Consider the following 24,638-nt stretch of genomic DNA (forward strand, 5'->3'; position numbering starts at 1 on the left):
TGCCAAGAACAGCATTTACAAGGTGAGAGAGTAGGATGAGAGTGGGTCACTAGTCTGGTTCCCTGGACCAGGTTCAGACTTCAAAATTGTCCTTCTGATGAATATAGAGAAACATTTTCCACCTACTCTCAGAAGTCACAGTGACCAACACTGAGGCACAGCCTGGCTAGGCTTCTAGCTCATATATCCCATTCTCATTTTCTGCCTTAGATCTGGCAGTCTTGTTTCTTTTTTAAAATAAGTAGCAATGGTGTGATGATAATGATGTTTCAGGAATTACAAACCTTTCAGCAGTGTTCAGTGTAGACTGAAATGGAGAGATAGTAGGAAGGAAGCTTTTGGGGAGTTGATATGTGAGGTGCTAAGACTTTGAGCAAAGGTGTAGTATAGGAGAAAGTGGAAATTTGAATAATGAGTAGGCATTTTCAAGGAGTCAGGCACAGAGTAGAAGTCAAAGTTAAAGGAGGGCATATGTAGGTAGGCATGTTGAAAGTTAAGATTTCTAGCATAGAGAAAAAGGGTAGCATATAGACACATTGGCTCCCTTAATATTTTTGATAATTCAGTGAACACTGATAGATTATTTCAACCTACACATGGGGAACAAGACTTATACAGGGTTTTTGTTGTTTTGTTTTGAGACAGGGTCTCAAACCTCTGTGTAGCCCAGACTGACCTCAAACTAAGGATTCCCCTGCCTCCATCACCCAGATGCTGGGACTATAAGTGCACCACCATGCCTGACTGAGACTGTGTTTTGATCCTACACATACTAGTAACAGAGTCAAGAGTTAGTGATGGAAGTAATAGTAAGATGGAAGTGATAGTAAGAAATTCAAAGCCAATCTCTTTGCTTTCTGCCACCCTCATCCCTCTTGTTTTATGATTTCTTTCCTTGAGATTCAGAATCAGTAAATGTACAGGAGAGAACCAAAGAATATTTTTTTCAAGCCTATTAATACTTTGAGTCTTATTTCCAACTTTGGTAACATTGAATAGTCACAATGCAAGGCCAGCTTTGCTCTAATTTGTGATCCTGTTTTGTGTTGTCTAGTGAGCTATAATCTCTCCCTCATTTCTTTCCTTTTCCTGTTTTCTTCCTTCTCTTCCCATCTCAGCCCCATTATGAAACTCCCAATCTACAAGCCATTTATATATTTCCTGATGGCCTGGAGGCAATGCAAGGTTTCCCACTGTGATTAAACAAGTAGGAGGGCATGCCTAGGAATCAGATCCTGGTAATATATTAGAGACCTGTTAAGCTTGTGACTTTTTAAATTATCACAAAACATAAAGAGGAAAAAAATTAGAATAAAAATAGAAAGTAACAATCATGTGTGCTACTAAGTATTAAATTAGTTCTACTTCTTTATATCCTAGCCATATTGATTCTATAGCTCAAATTTTGGCAAAGAGACATTTGCCACTAAGAAGAGGAAAGAAAAGATTCTGGTGAGGGCTGGGAAGGTGGCTCAGTGGTAGAGCGCTTGCCTTGCATGCCTGAGGCCCTGGGTTTGATTCCTCAGCGCCACATAAGCAAAAAGAAAAAACCCAGAAGTGGCACTGTGGCTCAAGTGGGAGAGCGCTAGCCTTGAGCTGAAGAGCTGAAGGACAGCACCCAGGCCCAGAGTTCAGGCCCCATGACCGGACCAAAAACAAAAACTAAAAAAAAGAGAAAAGATTCTGGTGAAAGAGAATAGAGGGAAGTGTTAGACTTTATACTGCCTACCAATCTCACACCAGTGTGGCTGAAAATGCTACTTGAGCAGAGTACATTTGTGTCTTTTATCCATTCAATGACTTAACTTTTGAGACAGGTCTCACTATGTAACTCAGGTTGGCCTCAAGTCATTTTCCTGCCTCAGCCTCCTGAATGCTGGATTACAGAGGTATACCATGCTCGGTCAAGTTTCTCTTTTATAAGGAAATTGTTAATAAAAGCATTTGGGCGCTGTTGGCTCACACCTGTCATCCTAGCTACTCAGGAGGCTAAGATCTGAGGATTGTAGTTCAAAGCCAGCCCTGGCAGGAAAGTCTGTGAAACGCTTATCTCTAATAAACCACCAGAAAACCAGAAATGGTGCTGTGGCTCAAGTGGTAGAGTTCTTGCCTTGAGCTGAAGAGCTGAGGTACAGCACCCAGACTCAGAGTTCAAACCCCACAACTGACAAAAAAATAAAATAAAATAAAAAGCTTTTGAGTTCATCTAGAAAGTTACATGGTTTGTTAGTCAACCATTGCTGTATGACAAGCACCATGACAACCTCCGTTTTATATGACAAGCAACATGTACCTCCTCCTAAGTTTCTAGGGTTCTGGCTTGTTCTCAGGGCTGCTATGCTTTTTACATAGCTGAAGGTAAGATAACAAACCCAAGATGAAAGGACTTGCTAGAACAGTCCTGTTCAAAGTGTGCCCGCAATGAGATAAATACAGCAATTGAGAGTATATAGAAATTTTTCTTGCAATTTGTTGTCATGATATGAAAGTAGCACTTTTGCTGAATTTTACTAACATATTTGACCATAACAGAGTAGAAATTTACAAACAAACTGTTCCTTAAGTGAACTATACAACTTGGGGGTGGAGATTGAAGGGAGGAGAGAGTAAAGGAAGGGAAGACACTGTACAAAAGGAAATATACTCATTACATGAATCATGTAAATGTAATCCTTCTGTATATCACCTTTAAAATAATAATAAAGAAAATAATAATTTACAAAAAAGTTCCTTGACTTCTGATGGCTTGATAACTGCCAAGATAGAATATATGGTGTTGTACTCATTAGAAATGGGTACCTTCATGAAGTGCTAGTGGCTTACACCTATAATCCTAGCTGATATCTAGGAGGCTGATATCTCAGGAGGCTGATATCTGAGGATCACGGTTCAAAACTGGCTAGCAAGGTCAGGCCTGTCTATGAGACTCTTATCTCCAGTTAACTACCAGAAAAGCAAAGTGGTGCTGTGGCTCTGGTGGTAGGGTGCGAGCTAGCCTTGCGCTGAAGAGCTCAGGGACAGCACACAGGCCCAGAGTTCAAGCCCTACAACCAACCAAAAAAAAAAAGAAAAAATTTAAAAAGAAAAGGAAAGAAATGAGTACCTTCACTGTATATAAATGAGCATTCTCTCCTATCTTGGTCTTGAGGGATTCGTGTTAGTATTATTTTGCTATTAAGTAGCAAAGCTAGAATTTCAAGTCCAGTCTAATTTCAAAGTCCATTTTTCCTACCTATCCTGCTTTTTTTGTTTGTTTGTTCGTTTTGTTTTTGGGTCCAGTCGTGGGGCCTGAACTCTGGGCCTGAGCGCTGTCCCTTAGCTCTTCAGCTCAAGGCTAGTAGTGCTCTACCACTTGAGCCACAGTGCCACTTCCGGCTTTTTTCTTTTTTCTTATGTGGTGCTGAGGAATCAAACCCAGGGCCTCAGGTATGCAAGGCAAGCGCTCTACCACTGAGCCACCCTCCCAGCCCCACTACCTATCCTGCTTTTATATAACCTTAGAAGCTTAAATTTATGATCATGTTATCTTTAATTTTCTTTCTTTACCCCTGTCAGTATCCTGGGGAAATAGAATTGTAACACATCTTTACCTCTAACTTCCCCCAGCTTCAGTCTTTTGTAAGATTGCCTTTCCTATCAAACTCACCCTAACGTTTACTCCCAATTTTGACTAGCCTGAAGTCTTCCACTGACTTCTGGTTGACTTCTGTTCACTTCAGTTTAACAAAAATCACTGTAAAATTATGTATACTATTTGAACTTTTCCATATTTCTCTCTTAAGCACAGTTTTATGTCTTAAGGAATCATTTATGTGCAGATCTCATTGTGGTCATCTCAGTTTTCCTTACAAGAATGTTATTCTAATGTGTAGAGTAAATTAAAGTTACTTTGCCAGGCTCTGGTGACTCATGTCTATAGTCTTATCTACTCAGGAGGCTGAGATCTGAGGATTAAGGTTTGAAGTCAGCCTAGACAGGAACGAAACCACCAAAAAACTGCAAGTGGCTCAAAATGGTACAGCACAATCTTTGAGGGAAAAATCTCAAGGATAGTGTCCCAAGCCTTAAGTGATAACCCCAAGACTAACAAAAATAAAAATAAATCAAGTAAAGTTACTTTATATTTGTGATAGATACAGCTTACATATCCTCTGACCTTGGTTCCTATTTGGTATAAGGGCTCTGTGTACTCTGTCCCTAATTTGCTAAACCATTCCCTGCTCCTACTTTCCTTAAAGGGATTGTTTTTTTTAATAATTTATTAAGTAACTGATTTATGAATTCAGACCAATTTATTGGTTTATTAGGAAAAGCCACTTCTTCACTTTGTCCTTTTTTTTTTTTTTTTTTTTTTTGTCAGTTGTGGGACTTGAACTCAACTTGGGTGCTGTCCTTGAGCACTCTACCACTTTGAGCCACAGCTCTACTTCTGGTGTTCTGGTGGTTTTTTTGTTTTTTGTTTTTGTTTTTGTATTGGAGTCTTCACGTTGTCTTGTATGTTGACATAGATTATGCCAGATGTGAGGACCTTCTTCATTCACTTTATTCACAAGAGTATAAAGACCAAAGGGCAAATCCTTGAAAAGTTGTACTAATGTTTCAATATACTGTAGTTTACCACCACCACTTTTCTTACTCATCCTACTCCCTAGTTATTTTCCCCCCAGTTCTTTTCTGCCTTTTCACCAGTCAACTCTGAAATGCCCTAACCCAAACCGTTAAAGCTATTCATTTGAGTATAGTAGGATAGACATAGAAGACATCTCAACTCCCCACCTTTGGGATTAAGTAGACCACAGCAGTGAAGGTAAATGCTGGCCAAAAATAAGAAAGGTATTTTTTTCTTTTTTTCCCCCCAGTTGTGGGGCTTGAACTCTGGGCCTGGGTACTGTTCCTCAGCTCTTCAGCTCAAGGCTAGCACTCTGCCACTTGAGCTACAGCACCACTTCTTGTTTTCTGGTAGTTTGTTGAAGATAAGAGTCTCACCGACTTTCCTGCCCGGGCTAGCTTTGAACCGAGATCCTCAGATCTCAGCCTCCTGAGTAGCTAGAAGTACAAGCGTGAGCCACCGGTGCCCAGCTAGGGAAGGGTTTTCTTTTTTGCCGGTCCTGGGCCTTGAACTCGGGGCCTTGGCTCTGTTCCTGAGCCTCTCTGTGCTCAAGGCTAGCGCTCTACCACTTGAGCCACAGTGCCACTTCCGGCTTTTTCTGCTTATGTGGTACTGAGGAATCAAACTCAGAGCTTCATGCATGCTAGGCAAGCACTAAACCACATTCCCAGCCCATAAGGGAGGATTTTTTGTGTGTGTGTGTGTGAAAATACTGTGTACAGAGGAGTTACGATTACATTGTAAGATAATGAGCACATTTCTTATCAAGCATTGTAGCCTCCTCCTTTGTTTCCCCTTCCCATCCCTTCATATCCTCCCCCCCATCCCGTCCCCCTCACCAAAGTTATAAAGTTCGTTTTTCGACATAACGACTTGTACATCTCATTGTTGCAATGGGTCCTCCTGTATCCCTGATAAGGGAGGATTTTTAAGGAAGCTTTGATAGAAATAAATAGTAATGACTTCTGAAGTCAAACTCAGCAAAGTGCTACTATTGGGGGAAAAAAAGTCTTAATGTTCTGAAAATGCCCATATGAAAATGTAGGGGAGGGGCTGGGAAGGTGACTCAGTGGTAGAGTGCTCGCCTTGCATGTATGAGCTGAAGAGCCCAGGCCTAGAGTTCAGGCCCCAGAACCAACAACAACAACAAAAAGTAGGAGAATGACCCTTCAGACACAAGCTCTCTGAACTCTGGACATAATGGAGAATTTAGCTGATTACAGTCTGAGCCTGCTGAGCCAGATGTCCTGAGGGCTTCCCAGCAAGTATCTGTCTGGCTTAATCTGTGCCAGAGTCCATCTGCTGTATCACAGAATACTCTCCAATTTGTTATTGTTGTCCTTAAAGCTCTTCAGAGCAAGAAAGTATTTGGTGTCTTTACTCTGACCTGAAGGGGAGATAGTGATTATTGTTGGGGAGACTTCAGGGGACTGAGTTTGGTCTTTGCCCACCTACTGGGTATTGTTGAGAGCTCCCTATTCATGCTTTTACCACAGTGGCCTGCTCACTCAGAGCTGTCTGGTTAGTGCAGGTATCCAGTCTGGCTAAAACCCCCTGTCCCACAGTAGGCTGTACACAGCCATCTACCAGGGTATCAACGAGAGCCTTTTGCATACCCTTGAAAAGAGTAGTAGTGGTATTTTGTAGACCTAGCAAGTATGAGCAGAAATTCTTGCCTATTAAGTAATGAGGGTGTCGGCCTTATGCATAAAACAGGATATCAGAGGCACAGATTACATCAAAAGCTTTCATCCTATATACATAAAGAGAGAGATAGTTGTAGCAACTTTGATTTCCCTGTGTTTCCAGTTGTAGCAGTGTTGCATCATCATCTGCAGGGAGTTGGAGTTCACAGGTGGTATCCTGAGCTCTAGAAAGTTGAATATCATTCTCTTTTTTCAGGTCGTTGGGGGCATTGTATCCCATGGGGACATGAGGCCCCCTTCTAGATTTCATTGCAAAGCACATGATTTGCCTCTTCACAAAAATAAATAGTACAAATTCTGGCTCCAGTAGGCCACTCTCAGCATGACATTCCCCCTGATAGCCAGTTACTGCTGGACACCATGGCCTCCCTCTCTTCATAGAACTGCTCAGGTTTTCCTGCTGCCCTGACTCATTAGCTCAGGCTCAACTGAAGCCATGATGCCTGGGTTCTTTGCAGCTTCATGGCCATTTCCGGGGGGGGGGGGGGGGCGGTACCAGGCATGTAGAGAGCTCTTGTGACTCCTCAGTTTCCTCTTACATAAACCCAGTAAGCTAGTTGGGAGCTTTTCTGTTACAAGTCTTAAGCTACTATTCTCTTAACCTTTCTGGGCATCCAGTGGTTTGATAACTGCCTGTCTAAAACATGGGGCTCAGAACAGCAAGAGAGCAGTGCTATGCAGCATTAGCCTCTGATGAAGATTACATGCTTGTTCTTTTAAAGTCTGAGATTGCCTTATCTTTATGGCATCCAGGTTTATAGTTTACATTCGTGGAGCTAAAATACCCAGATAGTACTACTTTACATAGGTAGTAATTAAGCTAAATTCACCTCTATCATCTACTGTGAAGTTGATTTTTATTAGTCTTAAGTATAATTCTATTTCATATTCATCTTTACTTTGTTACCAGTTATGACTCTGCTTTTCAATGTGTTGTTAACCAGGCTTCCACATCTATACATACATTCCACATCTATAGCCAAGTTCTTGTCCAACATGGCAAAGATACAGACTCTACTTGCAAGTTAATCAGTACTGTTTATAAATGGTTCTGTTAACCACAGTTCTGTCATTCACTTCATATCTTCAAGGATCTCATTTGTGTATTCAACACGTTTTTATTTAGTGCAAGAAGGTGTTAATGACATGCCAAAAGCAGCAGGTCCTGTCTCATGATAATAAACTAGTAGCATCTTGTTTAAGAAAAAGTATTTGTTAAAAAGCTTTGTTAAAAAAAATACAAATATCTGTATTTCTCCTCATCAGAAAAGAGAAGGAAGCACTACTTGATGTAGGTGCCATATTGGCTGCTAATGATCTTATATCACCTTAACTGTGGGTTCACCCTTTTCTTCTTACCTTCCATGATTTGATGTCCTTTTGTTAGGCTATAAAGCTCCAAATTTATTGGAAAGCAATCTGTGAAGTAGCCATATTGTTACTATTTGTCATGATGGCATTTAAGTGCTTCCTTTTTTTTTAATACGACCAGGATTATTTTTAATTTATAATAGTCTTAGTGAAGAATTTCTACCCAACTTTAGCCATTTTTCCTTCTATAGTCTATATCATTCAGATTTTACATATTGTTATCTTTTTTTTTTTTTTTTTTTGTCAGTCGTGGGGCTTGAACTCTGGGCCTGGGCGCTGTCCCTCAGCTCTTCAGCTCAAGGCGAGCACTCTTCCACTTGAGCTACAGCACCACTTCCGGTTTTCTGGTGATTTATTGGAGATAGGAGTCTCACGGTCTTTCCTGCCCGGGCTGGCTTTGAACCGCGATCCTCAGATTTCAGCCTCCTGAGTAGCTAGGATTACAGGCGTGAGCCACCAGCGCCCGGCACATATTGTTATCTTTATATTTAAATGACCTGTCTTAAAGAGAATAGCCATCTGTCCACAGATTTTCTTTAAGTTCTTGAAATGGCATAGCTGTTTTCTTTAGGATCTTTTTCACTTAAACCATTTATTTCTTTTTTATTTAACCAGAATTAAACCTAGATGAGCACAAAACTTTAATGCTTTGCCAATTTTTGAGAGATTAAACTATTAATGCAAGGTATTATATTTTTTATTTGAATGATAGAAGAATCTTCATAAATAGCAACCAACCTGAATTTTTCTCAGATGAATGCTCTGTCAGTCAGGTGTCATCTGTGGCCTTTCTCTGGTCAGCTTTTACAACGCTATCATTGTTATTTACTCTTCTTTCTCTCTTTGGTTCAGTGTTTTCTACTGTACTACCATACTCAGACTATTGAATTTAAACATAAATATTTATTTTATTAAGCAGTTGTGAAGATTCTTTGCCTTCTTCTCTAGATCCATTTCTGTAATGGATCCAATTTCCTATGGATGTCTATTGCTATCCTATCCTACCAAGTCTTGGTGACTTCCATGAGTTCTTTTTTACTACTACAACTTTTACATATAGTGCCAGCACACTTGTGTTCAATACGTAATATTTATGATTAATCTCAAGAAGTATTTGCCTTCTCTTTTAGGCTGTGAGGATATCATTGCTGAGAGCATCTCATTAGATACCTTAATTGCCATCCTCAAGTGGAGCTCGCATCCATATGGCTCCAAGTGGGTGCACCGGCAAGCTTTGCATTTCCTCTGTGAGGAATTGTCCCAGGTCATGACTTCGGATATTTTTTATGAACTCAGCAAAGATCATCTGCTTACTGCTATCCAGTCTGACTACCTACAGGTAATCATTTTTACACCTCTCAAATTCACTGTCATTGATATTTGTACCAAAAAAATCCATCGGTTCTCCATGACTCTTCTGTCTGGAGTAGGACAAGGGGAGGGAAATAGGCTGTGATAAATCACCCAGGAACGTTCTCTTCATATTTATACAACAAAAGCCTTCTGGCTCATTGGCCCATTGTGAATACTGCTTCCATGACTCACCAATGTGACCAAGGCCACGACCTATCCAACTACACCAAATAGAGGTTGAGGCTAGACAAGGGCACATCCCAACAATAATATTCTGTTGATAGGCATTTACTTTAATAGTTCCTTTTAGTTGAATATCAGTTGTATAGATTGTAGTCAGTCGCTTAAAAAAGCACAAAGTAAGAATGTTCAATTTCTTACCTGCTTCATCTACTATAAAAAAATCATGTTTTGTATGTATTCTGTCAAAGTACAATGTTATTTTCAAGTTTTTATTGGAGAGGATTTTTTTTCTTCTTTGATACAAGGTTTCATTATGTAGTTCAGTCTGGCCTTAGACTTGAACCATTCCTGCCTGGCCTCCTTGGAACCATAGTTCTTCCAGTTTTAGCTTCCCAAGTGGCTAGAATTGTAGGCATGAGCCACCAGCACCCCACTTGGAATTAAGTAAATGCTTTGTGCTTGATTTATATGTCAGTCTAATTTGCTAATTTTAAACTAATAAATTTTAGATATATCAAAAATTACTTATTTTTGGTGCCAGTACTGGAGCTTGAACTTGGAGCCCGCTCAGTTAGCTTTTTCACTCAAGACTGGTGCTCTTACCACTTGAACCCCAGTTCACGTACAGCTTTCTGCTGGTTAATTGAAGATGAGTCTGTCAGATTTGTCTGCCTGGATTGGCCTTGAAGCTTGTTCCTCAGATCTCTGCCTTCTGATTAGGATGATAGGTGTAAGCTACTAGTGCCTTACAAAGCTGTTTTTAAGTTTAAGGTTTGTTTTTGCATTGACTGTATGAATTTTATGCCAAAAAATGTATAGCAGTTTTAATGTGATGGAACCAAAATCTGTGGAGCTGCTTCCTACGTCTTTGTGTGTTTGCTAGATAAATTATGAAATGTCAACATCTCTGTCAGAAAATGAAAGGAAAAGTTAAATTCAGATCTGTGTGTTTTCGGCAACATTGCTTTGATTGCCATCCAAATGTCATACTTGGACTTGATTTGTGGGGAACCTTTGTTCATTAATCTTGTCTTGCTGTCCTGTCAAGACTAGTTGTTTGTGGGAGTTAGTCAATTACCTCAGGTAATTGTCTTTATTTAGGAGCTTTGCATTCCTTGTAGACAGTTTAAATCTTAGAGTGCAGCCTAGGTTTAAAAATAGTAACCAGGGTGCTGGGAAAGTAACTCAGAGGTAGAGTGCTTGCCTCCCATGCATGAGGCCCTGGGTTCAATTCCTCAGCACCACGTAAACACAAAAAGCGGAAAGTGGGCTCTGTGGGTCAAGTGTAGAGCACTAGCCTTGAGCTGAAGAGCTGAGGGGCAGCACCAAGGCAGAGTTCAACCCCCAGACCAAAAAAAAAAAAAAAAATAGTAAACAGAAATAAGGGAAAAATAGTAAACAGAAATAAGGGGCCCATTGCTATTTCACAGATTATACTTCAAAGGTCCCTTAAAACCTACAAAATTCCTAGTGGAGATTTCAGCCTCTCTTCCTATCTTTGCTAGGTAGTAGTCACTGGTAGCACTGCGTTTTTACTTTTATGTATTTATCTACATCTTGTCCCCAAGAAAGATCTTAAGGTAACTGTAGAAAACCCATTTACTAAGGTAAAATACACTTAAAATAGGAGACCACAGAATTAATTTCTGTACATTTGTTGTTAATGAACCAGAAACAGAATTATGAAATTTTAGATAGCCAGTATAAAGAGGAAAACATGATAAGTTGTACTGTGTATTTACTATAATAAACATAAACCATCTTTTATTATAGGCAAGCGAGCAAGATATCCTTAAATATCTGATTAAATGGGGAGAGCATCAGTTGATGAAAAGAATAGCAGACAGAGGTAAGTTAAGACAACTAGATTGTGCCAATCAGCTTACATATCCTTGTTAGGGGTTTTATATCCCAAAGCTTACTGCAATGCATGCAGTATGCCAGTCTTACAAACAGTACCAATCTGGTCATCAGTGCCTCATACCTGTAATCCCAGCTACCTCAGAAGGCTGATATCTGAGGATTATGATTCAAAGCCAGCCCAGACAGAAAAGACTTTTTTTTGGGGGGGGGGGGGGGGCGGGGGTCAGGCCGTGGGGCCTGAACTCTGGGCTTGGGCGCTGTCCCTCAGCTCTTCAGCTCAAGGCTAGCACTCTACCACTTGAGCCACAGCGCCACTTCCGGCTTTTTTCTTTTTGCTTATGTGGTGCTGAGGAATCGAACCCAGGGCCTCATGCATGCAAGGCAAGTGCTCTACCACTGAGCCACCTTCCCAGCCCCGACCATGAGACTCTTATTTCCAGTTAACTACCAGAAAAAGCAAGAAGTGAAACTGTGGCTCAAACGATAGTGTTAGCCCTGACAACATAAAGCTTGTACCTAGGCCCTGAGTTCAAGCTCAGGACCAGCCAAAAAAAACACAGTTTTGGCCTGGCACTGGTAGCTCATACTTGTATTCATTGATGCTTAAGAGGCTGATATCTGAGAATCAACATTCAAAGCCAGCTAAAGTCCAAGAGAAACTATCTCTAACCAGTAATAAAGCTGGACTGGAGGTATAGCTCAATTGTTAGAGTACCACCTATGAGCAAAACAGCCAAGCAGAAAGTACAAAGCCCTGAGGTGAAGTCCCTGTACTCACAAAAGAATATATATATTTATATTTCTATAGTATATCACATTTTTATTATATTTCATATTTATACATGCATACAGTGTTGAACACTATTAAGTGGTGTGAAAATAGAAGTTTTTATAGTCAAGAGAAGAGGTGATATATATATATATATGTTGTTAAATATATCAAAATTTTATTTCACAGTTTTAAAAAATTATGTAATCCAGTATTACAAAAGCTTATTGTTAATAGAATATTTCTAGAATTATTGTTGATGATTACACAACAATATGAATGCATGAAAAGCCACTGGATTTCATACTTTAAAATTGTGAGAATGACTGGGTGTCAGTGGTACACACCTATCCTAGCTACTCAGTAGGCTGAGATATGAGAAACATGGTTCAGAGCCAACCCAGGCAGACAAATCCAAGACATTCTCTTGCCTCCAGTTAGCCATGGTGTAACTGATAAGACAGTTGCCATAAGTGGAAAAAGCCATGTACTGACTTTTTAAAAATCCTAGTACTGACTTTTAAAAAAAGGTCAAAATGGTAAGATGGTGAGTTTTTTGTTGTTGTTGTTGTTGTTGTTTGTTTGTTTTTTTATATCGGTCGTGGGGCTTGAACTCTAGGCTTGGGTGCTGTCTCTCAGCTCTTCAGCTCAAGGCGAGTGCTCTACTGCTTGAGCCACAGTGCCACTTCCGGTTTTCTAGTGGTTTATTGGAGATAAGAGTTTCACGGACTTTCCTTGCCGAGGCTGGCTTTGAACCCTCGGATCTCAGCCTCCTGAGTAGCTAGGATTACAGGCGTGAATCACTAGTGCCGGCTAGTCCCTCATTTTCTAACTGAGCTAAAATTCACACACTATAAAACTCATCATCAGCCGGGCGCCGGTGGCTACTCAGGAGGCTGAGATCCGAGGATCACGGTTCAAAGTCAGCCCCAGTTCAAAGTCAGCCCCGGCAAGGAAAGTCCGTGAGACTCTTATCTCCAATAAACCACTAGAAAACTGGAAGTAGAGCTGTGGCTCAAGTGGGAGAGCGCTCACCTTGAGTTGAAGAGTGCAGGGACAGGGCCTAAACCCAGAGTTCAAGCCCCCTACTACCAACTAAAAAAAAAGAAAAGAAAATGAGGGGGCTAAGCATATGGCTTGGTGATTGTGGCTTATTTTTAAATGTTTTGGGGGCTGAGGATGTGGTTCATTGGCAGAACATTTACCTAGTATGTATGAGATTGTTAGTTCAGCTCGTTAATCATTTGGAAGACAAAAGATATATTTATAAATAAATTCCAGCTAGGGTCCAGCAGAAACAAAGAACTATCATACATAAGATGAATTTTTGGCTTTGTAAGTATATGAGTCTGCAAATCTTTTATATAAAAGCCCAAATACCTTCCCTTTTCCTATACAGTGTCGCTCCTCTATATATTGACCCAAATCAAAACATCTCAGCTAGAAAAGTAGTTTTCCCTTTTTCTTTATTTTAAAATATTTTATTTAACATAATTTATATAAAATTAACTTCATCTATTTAAAGTGCTCAAGTTGGTGGTAGTTAGTACATTCACAGAATTGTTTTTTTTTGTTGTTTGTTTTTTTTGATCTGTTGTTTTATTTTGTTTGTTGGTCCTGGGTCTTGACCTGGGTGGTGTCTCTAATCTCCTTTTGCTCAAGGCTAGCATTCTATCATTTGAGCTACATACAGCACTACTTTCCAGTTTTTCTGTGATTAATTGGAGGTAAGAATCTCACAACTTTCCAGCCATTGCTAGCTTCAACCCTGAGATGTGTATGAGAGAGAGAGAGAGAGAGAGAGAGAGGGAGGGAGGGAGGGAGGGAGGAAGAAAATGTGCTCTAATTATTTGGGAGGCGGTTTGCAGGTGGGATATATAACAGGTTTAAACTGAAGAACTCATGCTTAGTGTGCAGGTTCTCGAGCAGTTGAACCACCTCCTCTTCAGTCCTTTTTTGCTTTAGTAATTTTTTTAGATAAAAATCTCATGTTTGTCCCCCAGGGCCAACCCTAGGCCTCAGTCCTCCTGCATGTGCTTCTGACAGAGTTAGGATTACAGTTGTGAGCCACCTAGCACACCACACCATACCAAATTGTTGGGGATTTTAGTTTGATTTTTGTCAGTTGTGGGGTTTGAACTCAGGGCCCAGGCACTGTCCCTGATCTCTTTTGCTCAAGGGTAGCTCCCCACAGCTCCACTTCTGGTTTTCTGGTCATTAATTGGAGATAAGAGTCTCACAGCTGCCCAGTCTGGCTTTGAATCATGATCCTCAGATCTCAGTGGAGGAACTAGGATTATAAGTGTGAGCCACTAGTACCCAGCTAAACCTTTTCTTTCTTTCCTTTCTTTTCTTTTCTTTCTTTCTTTCTTTCTCTTTCTTTCTTTCTTTCTTTCTTTCTTTCTTTCTTTCTTTCTTTCTTTCTTTCTCTCTCTCTCTTTCTTACTCTCTCTCTCTCTCTCCTCTCTCTCTCTCTCTCTCTCTCTCTCTCTCTCTCTCAATCTCTCTCTCATTGCTCATGGGGCCTGAATTCAGTCTGGGTGCTGTCCCTGAGCTTTTGTGCTCAAGGTTAGTGCTCTACCACTTTGAGCCCACAGCTCCACTTCCAGTTTTCTACTAGTTAATTGAAATAAGAGTCGCACTTTCCTGCCTGGGCTGGCTTTGAACCTCAATCCACAGATCTCTAGGATTACAGGTGTGAGCCACCAGCACCTGGCTTCAAACCTTTTCAATAGTGTCCCTTTAATATACTAGTACCCAAGCACTAGGAAACAAAATCAGTTCTATTGTATTTGCCCACATTTATTTCTCTTTATTCTGTAAAAAGCTTTAACTACTTGAATTTTATGTGTCCACTCGTGTGTGTGTGCGTGTGCGTGTGCGTGTGCGTGCGTGTGTGCGTGCGTGTGTGTGTGTGTGTGTGTGTGTGTGTGTGTGTGTGTGTGTTCTTTCCAGTACTAGGGCTTGAAAAAGATTTCTCTACCCAGGCTGGTATCAAACCTCAATTCTCAGATCTTAGACTCCTGAGTAGCTAGGATTATAGGACACCAGCTCAGATTTAATTTTGTTTTTTGCTCTCTTTATATGCCAGTACTGGGGCCTTAGGCCCCTTAGCTTTTTCACTCAAGGCTGGCACTCTACCACTTGAGCCACACCTCCATTTCTGGTTTATATTATTCTTGTGTGTTTAATTGGAGATAAGAGTCTTACAGATTTTTTTGCCTGGGTTTGTTTTGAACCAGGATCTTTTTTTTTTTTTTTTTTTTTTTTTGGTTCCGGTCGGGGGCCCTGAACTCTGGGCCTGGGCGCTGTCCTCAGCTCTTCAGCTCAAGGCTAGCACTCTACCACTTGAGCCATAGCGCCACTTCTGGCTTTTTTCTTTTTGCTTATGTGGTACTGAGGAATTGAACCCAGGGCAAGGCAAGAGCTCTACCACTGAGCCACCTTCCCAGCTGAACCAGGATCCTTAGATCTCAGCCTGAGTATATAGGATTATAGGCATCAGCCACCAATTCCCAGCAAACTTAAAATGTTTTGAATCTTAAATTTTTTAATCTTTTTCTTATTTTTTTGTTGGTTGTGGGGCTTGAATTCTGGGCTGGGCACAGTCCCTGAGCTCTTCAGATCAAGGCAAGCGCTCTACCACTTGAGCCCAGCACCACTTCCAGTTTTCTGGTGGGTAATTGGAGATAAAAGTCTCATAGACTTTCCTGCCCGGGCTGACTTTGAACCATGATCCTAAGATCTCAGCTTCCTGATTAGGATTACAGGCATGAGCCACTGGCACCCAGCTTAAAAAAATAATTAAATTTATTTATTTATTGGTTTATTTATTTATTTATTTATTTATTTATTTATTTATTTTTGGTAGTGGGGCTTAACCTCTTAGCCTGGGCACTCTTCCTGAGCGCTTCAGCTCAAGATTAGCACTCTACCACTTGAGTCACAGTGCCACTTCCGGTTTTCTAGTGGTTTATTGGAGATAAGAGTCTCACGGACTTTCTTGCCTTGGCTGGCTTTGTACCATGATCCTCAGATCTCAGTCTCCTGAGTAGTAGCTAGGATTACAGGCATAAGCCACCGGAGCCCAGCTTAAAAAATTTTTATAATGCCAATATGTAACCTATTCTCATTCATGGAATTGGGGGGGGGGGCCCGGGGAGGAGGTTCTGTGTGCCGGTTGTGAGGCTTGATCTTAGAGCCTGGATAAGGCTAGCACTCTAGCATTTGAGCCACAGTTCCACTTAAGATTTTTTGTTTGTTTGTTTTTGTTTTGTTGTTGTTGTTTTTATTGGTCAATTGAAGATAAGCTCGTGGACTTTCCTACCCACACTGACTTCAAATCACACTCTTCAGATCTCAACGTCCTGAGTAGCTAGGATTCCAGGCATGAGCCTGGCTGCAGAATTTTATTTGCAAATTAGCCTGCTTTAAAAAATGTATTTGTAGATGGGTACTAGCCCTGGCAGTACTTATCTCCATTAAATTACTCAGAAAAAAGCTGGAAGTGGCACTGTGGCTCAAGTTGGTAGAGCACTAGCCTTGAGCAAAAGAGGCTCAGGAACAGTGCCCAAGTTCTGAATTCAAGTCCTAGAACTAGCAAAAAAAAAAAAAAAAAAAGTATTTTTTGTAACTTGAAAATCCATTCCTGGCATTTTTAAGAGCACACAAAGAGTAAGAAATAAATGCTTGTTACCTAGTACACACATCCCCAGCTCAAGTTGAACAAGGCACCAAGGCTTTATCTTCTTTCAGATCTACTGTAAACAAGTGTCCTTTTCATAGTCTATTTAGTACCCTTTTTTATGTTTCTTATTCATAATGTGTGTTATATAAATGTCACTGGAACCTGAGTTTCTGTGCTGTTGACCTCATATGAATTCAGTATTAAATAAAGAACATATGTTATAAGAAGTCTTTAAATAGAAACATGTAAAACAAAGTCATATCTTAATCAGTTGATGAAACTGCTATGCTCAGAGGTTTATAGAAAATTAACACTGTTTTCATAGGAGCAGTGGTTTGGTTTCATTAAGTCACTATTTGTGTGAATTTTGTAGGACATAACTATATATCCAAGTAAGAAGAATCATTGCCTGTAACTTCATAATCATTATGAAAGGCCATTGGTTCATTGATGTGAGGTTGGTCGTAATGAAAGGACATATTTACTTTGATCAAATAAAAGCAGCCTTAAGGGATAAAATATCGTTTAAAACAGTAGTTTAAAACAGTAGTTCTCATTGTGAGATTAGCATGGAAAGTTCCTCTGCTAGGGATAAGAAGGAAGCTAAGCCAGAAAGGCCACATTTTTTTTTCACCACCTTTTATAAAAGTGGTTCATACCTATTACTTACTTGGGAATTCACATAATATTTCATATGAAAACAAAGCACTGCTTAAAGGAAAAGAATTGTTTTGAGGATTGGGAGGATAGCCCAGTGGTAGAGCACCACCTTTCTAGAATGTATGAGGCCCAGGGTTTGATCCCCATTACCAAAATGGGAAATTAATTATGTATAAATCCAAATCGTAGCAAGGCATTTGTAACACAGTTGTAACTATTCTTTATTTGAATGACTCCAGGAAAAAAAACTTGTAAAAAATGCTGTATCACATGATTTAAAGAAGATACAGGCCAGCCACTGGTGGTTGACGCCTGTAATCCTAGCTACTCAGGATGCTGAGATCTGAGGATTCCTTCTTGGGCAGGAAAGTCTATGAGACTCTTATCACCAATTAAACACCAGAAAACCAGAAGTGGCACTGTGGCTCAACTAGTAGAGTGCTTGCTTGAGCTCAAGAGCTGAGGGATGGTGAGTGCCCAGGCCCAGACTTCAAACCCCATGACCAACTGGAAAAAAAAAAAAAAGAAAGAAAGCTGGGCGCCCGTTGCTCAAGCCTGTAATCCTAGCTACTCAGGAGGCTGAGATCTGAGTTTCATGGTTCAAAGCCAGCCTGGGCAGAAAAGTCCTTAGAACTTATATCTCCAATAAACCACTAGAAGAAAACTGGAAGTGGCGCTGTGGCTCAAGTGGTAGAGCATTCTCCTTAAGCTGAAGAGCGCAGGGATAGCGCCCAAGCCTAGAGTTCAAGCCCCATGACTGACCAAAAAAAAAAAAAAAAGAAGAAGAAGAGGAAGATACAGACTGCTTATAGAATACTTGTAAAAATCCAGCATTTACTGTATTCATGAATGAAGTTTTGGGTTCTTTTGTTTTTGTGGTGCTGAAAATTGAACTCAGGCATGTACTTTTCTAGGCAGGTGCTCTGTCACTTGAGACACACACCCCAGCCCTTGTTGCTTTCATTATTTTGAGGATAGGATAGGGTCTTTTCCTAGGTTTTTCCTAGGCTGACTTGTTGAACTACAATCATCCTATTTATATTTTTTGCATAGCTAGAATGACAGGTGTAGCCCACCATGCTCAGATACTGTTTGTGGTAGGAGTTTCACTATTTGCCCAAGCTGGCTTTGAACCATAATCTTCCCAAGTATCAATGTTAATATTTTAATGTAATTTTGTTATTACTAAGGTGTTACATAAAGGGATTACCATTTCATAAGTCAGGTAATGACTACATTTCTTTTTGGACAATGTCACCCACCCTTTCCTTTACTCTCCCCCACACCCCATTTCAATGTTTATTTTATTTTTTATTGTGAAAATACCGTACAGAGGAGTTACAATTACATGGGCAAAGTAGTGAGTACATTTCTTACCAAGCATTGTTGCCTCCTCCTTTGTTTCCCCTTCCCATCCCTTCCCATCCCTTCCCATCTCCCCCACACACACACCCACCAAATTTGTGAAATGAATCCCAAGATAAAGATTCAAATGGTTTTTCTTTCTTGCGATTGTTTCTAACATATTTATAAGATAATTTTTTTTTGTTGCTTTGTATGTCCCTCCCCCACGGTATAACCTCTGCTTTCACTGTATTTGATGTTGGTATAATTTGTGGAGGGGAAGGGAAAAAACAAATCGTTTAAATAGGAATACAGGTGGACCCATTGCAACAATGAGATGTACCAGTCATTATGTCGATGTTTATTTTAGTTTATTTTGTCGGTCGTGGGCTTGCTCTGGGCCTGGTCACGATCCGTCCCTCAGCTCCTTAAGCTCAAGACTAGCACTTTACCACTCGAGGCACAGCACCACCTCCAGTTTTCTGAGGGTTTATTGGAGATAAGAGTCTCACGGACTTTCCTGGCTTTGAACCTCGATCCTCAGTTCTCAGCCTCCTGAGTAGCTAGGCTCAGCCTCCTGAGCCATCAATGCCCAGCCAATGTTATTATTTTTAAGAAAAAGGAGATAACCCGCCCCCTGGATTAAAGACATTATTAAAGATTTCCAAAATTATATTATTTTTCTTCCCAATATTATAAGCAAATCTGTATTTTTACATCTTCCCTTTTCATTAATAGTCAAGAAGGAAAACATTCTCTGCTCTGAACAATGGACATTCATTACGTGTCAGAGTTCAAAGGGTCCACACACATGCAGTAAGATTTCATAAAAATCTTCTTTTAGCAGTGCTAGATTTGAAACTCAGGGCCTCACACTTGATTGACAGTTCTCTGTCACTTGAACTATGCCCTTTAAGCACTCCTGATAGACCCCACCCCCCTTTTTTTTTTGCCAGTCTTGATGCTTGAACTCAGGCCCCATCACTGTCCCTGAGCTTCTTTTGCTCAAAGCCAATACTCTACCACTTGAGCCATAGCACCACTTCTGGCTTTTTCTATGTATGTGGTGCTGAGGAATCGAACCCAGGGCTTCATGTATGCTCGGCAAGCATCCTACCACTAAGCCACATTCCCAGCCAAGAATGTATCCCTAAAATATCTGACTTTTTGGACTAATTTAAAATAAAATAAGGTCATTGTACAGCATGTAGCTTAGTTTGCTCATTAGTATATGTATTCACTAACAATTTAACACATATCAATCACTTGGTATCCAAAGGAGGAAAGCCTAATGTATATTCATTCTATCAAGGTGTGTGTGTGTGTGTGTGTGTGTGTGTGTGTGTGTGTGTGTGTGTGTGTGTGTGTGTGTGTGTGTGTGTGTGTGTGTGTGTGTGTGTGTGTGTGTGTGTGTGTCTGTCTGTCTGTCTGTCTGTCTGTCTGTCTGTCTGTCTGTCTACTGGGGCTTGAACTCAGGCTTGGTGCTCGTTTAGCTTGCTTGCTTGTGACTGACTGGCACTCTATCCCTAGGCCCAAACCTTCAGCCTACTTTTCTGCAGGTTAGTTGGAGATGGTATTGAAAGGACTTTTTTGCCTGGACTAGCTTTGAATTTTGATCTTCCAGGTCTCAGCCTTCTGACAGGTGTTAGTCTTCTATCAAGTTTTAGGATTTTTATAGGCCCAGGGCCCAGGTCCTGAGTTCAAACCCCAGGACTGGCACAAAAAAAAAATACATTTTTGATCAAACTCCAAATGTTGATAGATTGTCATCTTTCCTATTTTGAGCTAGTTGATAGGAACGACTTTTATTCTTTAGGAAAAAATATTGCTGTTCTTGGTTATTATACTTTTTCTTTATCTAAATAAGCTGCTTTAAAAGAAAAAAAGATGTTTTTGTATCCTGTGAAAGCAAATATAGTGATATATATAGAATGATACTGAATGTAGAGTGTGTATGGAGAAAAAAGCCTGTCTCCTGCAATTTGGATTTGGTTGGGGACTTTGAATTTTCTGTCTCTTAGAACCAAACTTACTGAGTGGCACTGCACATAGTGTGAACAAAAGAGGTGTGAAAAGACGGGACCTGGACATGGAAGAACTTCGAGAGATCCTTTCTTCTCTTTTACCTTTTGTGCGGATTGAACACATCTTACCTATAAACAGCGAAGTATTAAGTGATGCAGTAAGTGTCTTATTTCATTTAAATCCCTTCCATGAGAAAGCAAAATGCCAGGCTTTTCTTCTTTCAGTCATTACAAAAAATTTCTCCTTCTAAAAAAGTATTGTGAAACTGCAAATTCCATGAGGACAGAAATAAATGTCTGTTTTATGCAATGTTGTGGCCTCGATGTCTTCACATAGTAGAAATAAATGTTTGATAGGTGAGAGTTGACTTGGTAAATAGGTCTTATAAGAGTATAGTTCCAGGTAGAATTAATCATTTTTCTGTTTAGATCAAGTAGATCCTTATTATAAGAGGAAAATGGAGACTCTTCAAGTACAGAAACAAGTCAAGACAGCTAGAGGATTGATTCATATAAAGATTCATGGAAGCCAGATACCATTGGCTCACACCTGTAATCCTAGCTACTTGAGATCTGAGGAACACAGTTCAAAGCCAGCCCAAGCAGGAAAGTCTGTGAGCGTTTTATCTCCTGTTAATTACCAAAAAGCCAGAAGTGAAGCTCTGGCTCAAGTGATAGAGTGTTAGCCTTGAGCAAAAAAGCACAGTGCCTTGGCCTTTAGTATAAGTCTTAGTACTGGCACCAAAAAAAAAAAAAAGTCAGGCACTGGTGGCTCACACCTGTAATCCTAGCTACTCAGGAAGTTGAGATCTGAGGATCACAGTTCAAAGTCAGCTGTCACAGGAAAGTCCATGACACTTTATCTCCAATTAAACACAAGAAAACCAGAAGTAGCACTGTGACTCAAAAGTGGTAGAGCAAGCCGGGCGCTGGTGGCTCACGCCTGTAATCCTAGCTACTCAGGAGGCTGAGATCTGAGGATCGCGGTTCAAAGCCAGCCCGGGCAGGAGAGACCGTGAGACTCCTATCTCCAATAAACCACCAGAAAACCGGAAGTGGCGCTGTAGCTCAAGTGGTAGAGCGCTCGCCTTGAGCTGAAGAGCTGAGGGACAGCGCCCAGGCCCGGAGTTCAAGCCCCATGACCGACAAAAACAAAAAAAACAAAAAAAACAAAAAAAAAAAAGTGGTAGAGCACTAACCTTGAGTGAAGGAGCTCAGGGACAATGCCCAGTCCTGATGACTAACCAGAAGAGAGAAATGGGGAGAGAGGGAGAGGGAGAGAGGGAGGAAGAGAAGGATACATGGACCTTCTGACTGTACTTCTGACCATTTCAATATTAATGGCACTGATATTTCATGTTTTTTAGGGTTGTTGGTGTGTCCTAGGTTTGAACTTAGAGCCTGGGCACTGTTCTTAAGCTTTTGTGCTTAAAGCTAGTGCTTTACCACTTGAGTCACAGCTCCACATCTAGCTTCTTGGGGGTTAATTGGAGTTAAGAGTCACAGAGTTTCTCACCTGGACTGGCTTCTAACCACAGACCTCAAATCTCAGCCTCATAAGTATCTAGGATCATAGGCGTGAGCCACTGGCACTTAGCTTCATTGTTTGGTTTTTTGTTTTTTTGGGTTTTTTGGGGGGGGGTCCAGTCTGGGCTTGCGAGCTGTCCCTCAGCTCTTCAGCTCAAGGCTAGTGCTCTACCACTTGAGCCACAGCGCCATTTCAGGCTTTTTTCTTTTTGCTTATGTGGTGCTGAGAAATCGAACCCAGGGCCTCATGCATGTAAGGCAAGTGCTCTACCACTGAGCCACCTTCCCAGCCCCCTATTGTTTTGTTTTTTAACTAATAGAATTGTTTGAATTAATGGTGGAAAAAATGTTAGTCCCTCATAAGTGAATGCATTTAATGTAATACTTGTAAACATAGTTTTTTGGTTTTTTTGTTTTACATAGAAATTTATGTAATAATGGGATACATGTTTCATTATGTGAATAGTGTGTGTAATCATCAAAGCTTGATATTAGCATATCTATCACTTTGATATTTCTTTGTATTGAGAATATTCAGAATGCTCTTCTAGCTATTTTGAACTGTATAGTGCGTTGTTATTTGTAGCCACACCACTGTGGAAAGGATCACTTAGAACTTACTCTTTCCGATGCCGAGCGCCAGTGGCTCACGTCTGTAATCTTAGCTATTCAGGAGGTTGAGATCTGAGGATCATGGTTCAAAGCCAGCCTGGGCAGGAAAGTCCATGAGACTCTTATTTTCAATAAACCACTAGAAAACAGGAAGTGGTGCTGTGGCTCAAGCAGTAGAGCGCTCGCATTGAGCTAAAGAGTTAAGGGACAGTGCCCAAGCCCAGAGTTCAAGCCCCATGACCAACAAAAAAAGAAAAAAGAAAAAGAAAAAGAACTTAACTCTTTCTGAATGGTACTATTGAACCCATTGGCGGCCCTCCACCCACTGCCTCCAGTAACAGCTATGCTACTCTCAACTTTTTCAGGACAATTTTGGAGTTTGAACTCAGGCCTTCCATGTGCTAGGATGTTGCTCAACCACTGGAGCCACAGTTCCAGCCCCCCCCCTTTTTTTTTTTTTTTGCTGGTCGTGGGCCTGAACTCTGGGCCTGGGCACTGTCCCTCAGCTCTTCAGCTCAAGGCTAGGTAGGGTTTCATAAATTTTCTTTCTTGCTGGCCAAAAAACCAAGATTCTTCTGCTCTCAGACTTCTCAGTAGTTAGAATTACAGACTTAAGCCACCAGTGCTTAGTTTCTACTGTCAACTTTGATGAGATCAACTCTTATTTCATGTATGAGTGAGATTATACCTGCATTCATCTTTCCTTGCCTGGCTTATTTCACTTTTGTCAGACACATAGTTTGCAAATGTTTTCTCCTATTCTGTAACCTCTCTCCACTCTGTTGATTGTTTTCCTTTGCTATATAGAGCCTTTAGTTGGATAATCCCATTTGTCTATTTGTTGTTTTGTTACCCATACTTTTGAGATTTTATCCAAAAAGTCCTTGCCTATACTATTTTCTTCTGGTAATCTGTAGGGAGATTTTTTTTTTTTTTTTTTTTTTTTTTTTTGCTTGTTTGTTTTGGTGCTAGTCCTCAGGGCTTGGCTGCTGTCTTTCAGCTTTTTTGTCCAAGGCTAACCCTCTACCACTGTGTGGGCTGTCTCTGAACCTTGATTCTTAGGTCTCAGCCTACTTAGTATGGTAGGATTACAGGCATTAACTGAAACTTCTAGAATCTAAACATTTTCAAACACTGATGTCTAATCTGTGATTCTAGCATAACAGATAAGGCAAAATTGTCCAAGGAAAAAAGTCTTATTAAAATAGGAATTAAGCCTAGCCGGGCGCTGGTGGCTCACGCCTGTAATCCTAGCTACTCAGGAGGCTGAGATCTGAGGATCGCGGTTCAAAGCCAGCCCGGGCAGGAGAGACCGTGAGACTCCTATCTCCAATAAACCACCAGAAAACCGGAAGTGGCGCTGTAGCTCAAGTGGTAGAGCGCTCGCCTTGAGCTGAAGAGCTGAGGGACAGCGCCCAGGCCCAGAGTTCAAGCCCCACGACCGACAAAAAAAAAAAAAATAGGAATTAAGCCTAATGAACACAAATCATGGTGCTACAGTATTAATTCATTAGCAGGGAGGGGTAAATTTAAATCCTCATTTCTTAGTACAAAAAATCCTTGTTTTATCTAGTAAGTATTAAATGAAGGTTTTAAGAGCTAATTGTTCTTACTCTTTCAACACTAATAAAGAAACAACTAGCCTACACATACAGTTAAGTGGACAGCACTCCACTTTCTCGAAAAGTCATATATGATCCCTTAAAGTAGAATAAGTCAATGCTCACTTCACTGTTAAATGAGGAGGTAGTGTTTGAACCAAGTCTGTCTTCTCTTAGTGCCTACTGTATGGTGTCCAGTGCCAAGTCTATGTTTTGTCTTGGTTGGAGATGGGTGAGGGATGAGCAAGAGGTAAAAAATGAGTTTTCATTAAATGTTGTTAGTCCAACTTAATTGCGTTTTAATTAATGCCATTCTAGTTAGAGAAAAA

At 40.6% G+C, this 24,638-nt stretch overlaps 1 protein-coding gene and 1 pseudogene across 2 annotated transcripts in view; one reads left to right on the plus strand and one right to left on the minus strand.

Annotated features, from left to right (window-relative positions):
• LOC138833116 (BTB/POZ domain-containing protein 7) overlaps positions 1–24,638 on the plus strand; it is a 77,903-nt gene that overhangs the window by 36,697 nt on the left and 16,568 nt on the right. For both annotated transcript variants that reach the window (XM_070031459.1, XM_070031460.1), the window contains 3 exons: positions 8,817–9,025; positions 10,996–11,071; positions 20,567–20,727. In XM_070031459.1, the coding sequence (XP_069887560.1) occupies positions 8,817–9,025; positions 10,996–11,071; positions 20,567–20,727 (446 nt within the window). The remainder of the gene's footprint in view (positions 1–8,816; positions 9,026–10,995; positions 11,072–20,566; positions 20,728–24,638) is intronic.
• Positions 5,917–6,677, minus strand: LOC138833086 (protein C1orf43 homolog pseudogene; annotated as a pseudogene).

Source organism: Dipodomys merriami, unplaced genomic scaffold (assembly GCF_024711535.1).
Source record: "Dipodomys merriami isolate MVZ:Mamm:240054 unplaced genomic scaffold, mDipMer1.0.p SCAF_200, whole genome shotgun sequence".
In the NCBI taxonomy this organism is placed as follows: Eukaryota; Metazoa; Chordata; class Mammalia; order Rodentia; family Heteromyidae; genus Dipodomys; species Dipodomys merriami.